General features: G+C 37.9%; 1 protein-coding gene across 1 annotated transcript in view; it reads left to right on the plus strand.

Moving 5' to 3' along the window:
- Positions 1 to 6: 6 nt before the first annotated feature.
- The window catches only part of LOC104996619 (peroxiredoxin-4-like), a gene marked incomplete at its 5' end in the record, with an annotated part of 8,507 nt that continues 3,818 nt past the window's right edge, over positions 7 to 4,695 (plus strand). The window contains 2 exons of the mRNA XM_010850901.1: positions 7 to 31; positions 3,504 to 3,621. Of these exons, the coding sequence (XP_010849203.1) occupies positions 7 to 31; positions 3,504 to 3,621 (143 nt within the window). The remainder of the gene's footprint in view (positions 32 to 3,503; positions 3,622 to 4,695) is intronic.

Genomic DNA, 4,695 nt, shown 5'->3' on the forward strand with positions numbered 1-4,695 from the left:
GAACACTCCCTGCACCTCAGCAAAGCCAAAAGTAGGTGGTGCCCCGCCACGGCGGGGTGACCGGTGGCTCCCGGAGGTGGGGAGGGCCAGGGGACACGTGTACCCTGGTTACGGTGGCTACCCGGGGGCCTGGCTTGGGCGGCACCTCCTGGGCTACCTCCGGTCCTGAAGGGGGAGCTTGGTTCTCCTGGGGGGTGAGGGGATGGAGGGGGTTCCAGAGGTGTGAAGAAAGGGGTGGGTTCCACTGATCAGATTTTGGAGGAAGTAGTGGTTACCCCAAAAGCCGCAGATGAGGGAGATGGTGGCCCTGGTCCTGGGCTTGCAGGCGACGAGGATGTTGTGCAAACTAGAACACTTCCTCAAACATCGCCAAGTGCCTGCAGCGCATCGCGTCTGTTTTCAAGTACGATTTCGGAGAATAATGCGCTGATAAGTTGAATAACGATTCACAAAAAGTTTGGATAAACAGAAAAGTGGCTAAACAACGTTTAGCTCAGGAGAGCAAACGTTTCATTTTGTTGTTGTTGCATCTTACAAAGAAAACTATTAAAAGCCACCTTCCCAGAGACCTTTAGAGTTAATGGGCATCCTTTGTTTCTCAGAAATGAAGAGCTTGTTACAGGGTGTATTTTGGAGGCTCTTTGTAGGGAAATGCGGAAAAGGTTAGAAGTAATGCATTTGGGTTGATGATAAACCTCGTGGCAAATTTGTGTCCTGCCAGTTTGGCTTTTGATTATTTGCATTTCTGTCCAGTGTACACAACTAATGGCCACTTTCAGAAAAGACACGTCAGACTAAGTGAATACTGAGAAAATTGTGGCCTGCTGCATCTGGATGTTAAGATCAGCCAAAAAGAAGTGGGTAGGGGCTAAAGGATAAAGAGTGTCCCTTGCTTGCTTTTAAATAACCTGCTTTTCCTGCTGACCATCTGGCATTCTGAAGATGTGTGTTTGGCTTTTGTGGTCCAGTTACAGCATGTTCCTTGCCCATGTTCAGTGAAAAAAAGCAGTGCTTCACAGTTATGAATCCCCAGTGTTAAATGGAATGTTGATATGCCTTAGGATGGAGTGGGAGTGATAAATGAGAAAAACGGTTTTGCCTCCTCAAACATCTGCAGTTCTTTCCTACTGCAAGTTATCTTTAGGTTTTTGTTTTTTAAAAAGCTAGTGTTGCACTTTCAAAATCATTATTTCCAAGTCTCATTGCTTTTACTTGCCTCGGAAGATATTTTGAAATATGGCAGCCAGTTAAGTGTTTACTGGCATTACATATATTTCCTATAACGTGCCATCCAAGTCTGCTCATGGAAGCTAATGGTAATAATAAGATTTCCCTCTACCAGCAGACCTTTTCAAATTTTAGGTATTTGCTACATTTCTCTCATGTGTAGGCTCATCTAGAATTACAGGAGCAAGGACCTTCACTCAATACAGAATATTATGGAGCTATTAAGTTCATACTTTCAGATAATTTTTAGTAACATGAAAAATTATTCATGATCTAATGCTTCCTTTTTTCACAAGTGGGATGCAACAAGATCCAAATTTGTGTTTAAAAACTAGGAGGAAGGACATCAAAATGTTAACAGTAGTTAAACAGATGGGTTATGGGGAAAGGGAATTTAAATATACTTTATACTCCTCTCCTTTTGCTTTGTTAATTATATTATTTGTATTTGGTACGATTTTTGGTTTTTGTTTTTTGGGGGTTTTTTTGTAAGAATATTATTTTTTTTCTTTTTCTTTTAATTGGGAGCCAATTACAATATTGTGGTAGTTTTGCCATACATTCACATGAATCAGCCATGGGTGTACATGTGTTCCCCATCCTGACATGCAAGTGGTTGCTTTGGGAATTCCATTTATAGATCTTAGCAAACTGCATTCTCTTTGCTCTATAAACTGATGACAGTTTTTTTTTAACTAACACTGCAGTTCGTAAATCAAGAACCCAAAATTTCTCTCCCCAAAAAAGAAAAAGAAAGCCATATCTAGGTACAGTCAAGGATATGAAGGCATGCCTTTCCACCACCTTGCCAAGATTGTTACCATTTAACAAACCTTTACCAATTTGTTAAGCCTAATAATGAGAATAAAGCATTCCATCAGTGTCGATAAAAAAGAAAGAACCCAAAAATCAGGATTTTCAGAGCAAACTTTTTCAGTTTTATTGGTTTTCCCAATATGCTAAAATCACTATGGACTATCATTGTAACACATTATTACAACTATAACCTCACACTTGAGTAGTATTTTTAAGTAATATATATAAAGCATATGTAGTTCCATATCCTTCTGCTATCTAATTCTCCCTCCTGGCCTTTATCTAATCAGATCAGGATGTTTTTGTGAGGTAGGCTGCTGGCTCAAGATAAGTAATCAACTGTTATACATTAACTCCACAGAGAAATTAATCGTAAGTGTGTCTCTATTTTCAGAGTTATCAAAAATGCTGGCTGCTATACAAAATATAATAAATGCTATTATAAGCCTTACTTTCTAGGAACCTTAGTCAAACTTGGAAGCAAGTATTGACGTTAATGTATGTAATGGTTCTGAAAGTTTAAGTGCTATCTAAATGTGTTAACAGAATATCAAGGTACATTATTATCAGAGCATGTTGGCTAGACTTCCAAGCATACCCTGACAAGACAGCAGCATGAACTATTCAATTTCCATTAGGTCACTTGTTCAAGAGGGTCTCCTCTTTCAAAGTCTGGAAAATAATCCTATGGTCTAGGATTTTACACTTCTGTCCTGACATATTTGCAGATTTCCTATTCCTTGAATGTAGCAGCAGGTCCTCCATGTATATTCAAGAAACTGGACAAACACTTAAATTAATACATCTGGAAGACTGCCATTAGAGAACGGAAAATCTAATTATTTGAAATGTGGCAAGCTGATTAACTTGGAGGAACTATAATGAAGTATCCTGTAGGGTTTAGTGCAGGGATAGAATGTAGGGGGTCTGTGAGCATGAATAGGAAAAAGAATCTTTATTTTCACTAATCTCCAGCTGAAATATAGCAGTTCTTTCCATTATGAACATCAGCAACAAACCACCTTAGCCTCAGCAGTACTCATTTGTAGTTGTCGCCAAGAAGAATCGCATAGATTTCATACCATTATTACGGATGCTGCAGGTATCCTGAAACATCATTTACACTCATCACAATCTTGAGTAGTTACTAGATCACCGCCAGGTCTTGGAGTTTTAAAGTGTTAAGAAAAAGGACACGAATATTAATATATCACCAGTTTTTTTTTTTATAGTTTTGATGATTTCATTTCAATGTAATTTATTTCCTTTGAAATTCTAAATATGCTAAATATTTTATGCATTCAGTAACCCTGCAGAAGTCCATCTGCATCACCAGACTGCTAAAAGAGGTCCAAAGATTCCCTCCAAAACCTTGGGTTTAGTGATGTCCTAAAGATGTCCTTCTGTCATCCCACCAACCTTCCCGTCGTTTAAGAACATCATATGTTTTTCTTTCTTAGTTTCCAAGCCAGCACCTTATTGGGAAGGAACAGCTGTGATAAATGGAGAATTTAAGGAGCTCAAGTTAACTGATTATCGTGGGAAGTACCTGGTTTTTTTCTTCTACCCACTTGATTTGTAAGTAATCCATATCATAGCAGCTAGTAATACCTCAGTCATTATTAATCTTTGCTCAGGAGCATCATGTAGTTAGAAATTTCTTAGCACTTGTTCGTAAAGGGCAACCTGAGGTGAGTTTTTTTCAAGAAGGTAATATCTTAATGTGATATTAAGAATTAAGATATTAAGAATCATAAATGTGTGATTGTGTTAATGTAATGTAATCATTAGACAAAAGCCACAGTTATATTCATTAAACTCTACTTACTAAGGCAAGAAAATGGACTGAGAATATTTTAGAAACCATTTAAATAGCAAGACTTAGGCCACAAATCTGTTTCTCTGTTAACGTGAATATTTATAAGGCTTTTTATCTGGTGATACCATTTAACTTTGGTTTTATTATTTTTGTTCTTTGCTGCATGTTACTTTCCTGTGATTTGAACATTTTCCTGAAAATATTGGATGTGTTTAAGGAATAACACCTATTAACATAAAGTATGATTATGGAGGGGGTTCTCTTTAACTCTGACAGAGCTTTTATAGGTAGAAAGTTGACTCAAAGTAAAGATTCTTGGAGTTTTAGTCACACTGAGGATTTAATTTTAAATTTTTCAAATTCCATGAAAATGAAAAGAATACCAAAGAGAGTTAGCAAAACTTTGATCTTTTGATCTTTTCTGTTTGAATATGTTTTTTGGTTACAAAAAGTAAATAGATTATTCTGTCTGTGCCACTGTATACTAAGTTCCTTTCTCCATTAGGAGTAATCTAGAACTATGTAAATATATTTTAAATTTGTAGGGAGGGTATACTTAAGCTCATATCTTTATGTCTATAGACCAGGGGCAGCAAACTTCTTCTGTACAGGGCCAGATAGTAAAAATTTTAGTCTTGAAGTGATCTTCATTGCAACTACTCAACTTTGCCATTATAGCACAAAATCAGATCAGATCAGTCGCTCAGTTGTGTCCGACTCTTTGCGACCCCATGAATTGCAGCACGCCAGGCCTCCCTGTCCATCACCAACTCCCAGAGTTCACTGAGACATCCATCGAGTCAGTGATGCCATCCAGCCATCTCATCCTCTGT

Source organism: Bison bison, unplaced genomic scaffold, assembly GCF_000754665.1.
Source record: "Bison bison bison isolate TAMUID 2011002044 unplaced genomic scaffold, Bison_UMD1.0 scf7180017851521, whole genome shotgun sequence".
NCBI lineage: Eukaryota > Metazoa > Chordata > Mammalia > Artiodactyla > Bovidae > Bison > Bison bison.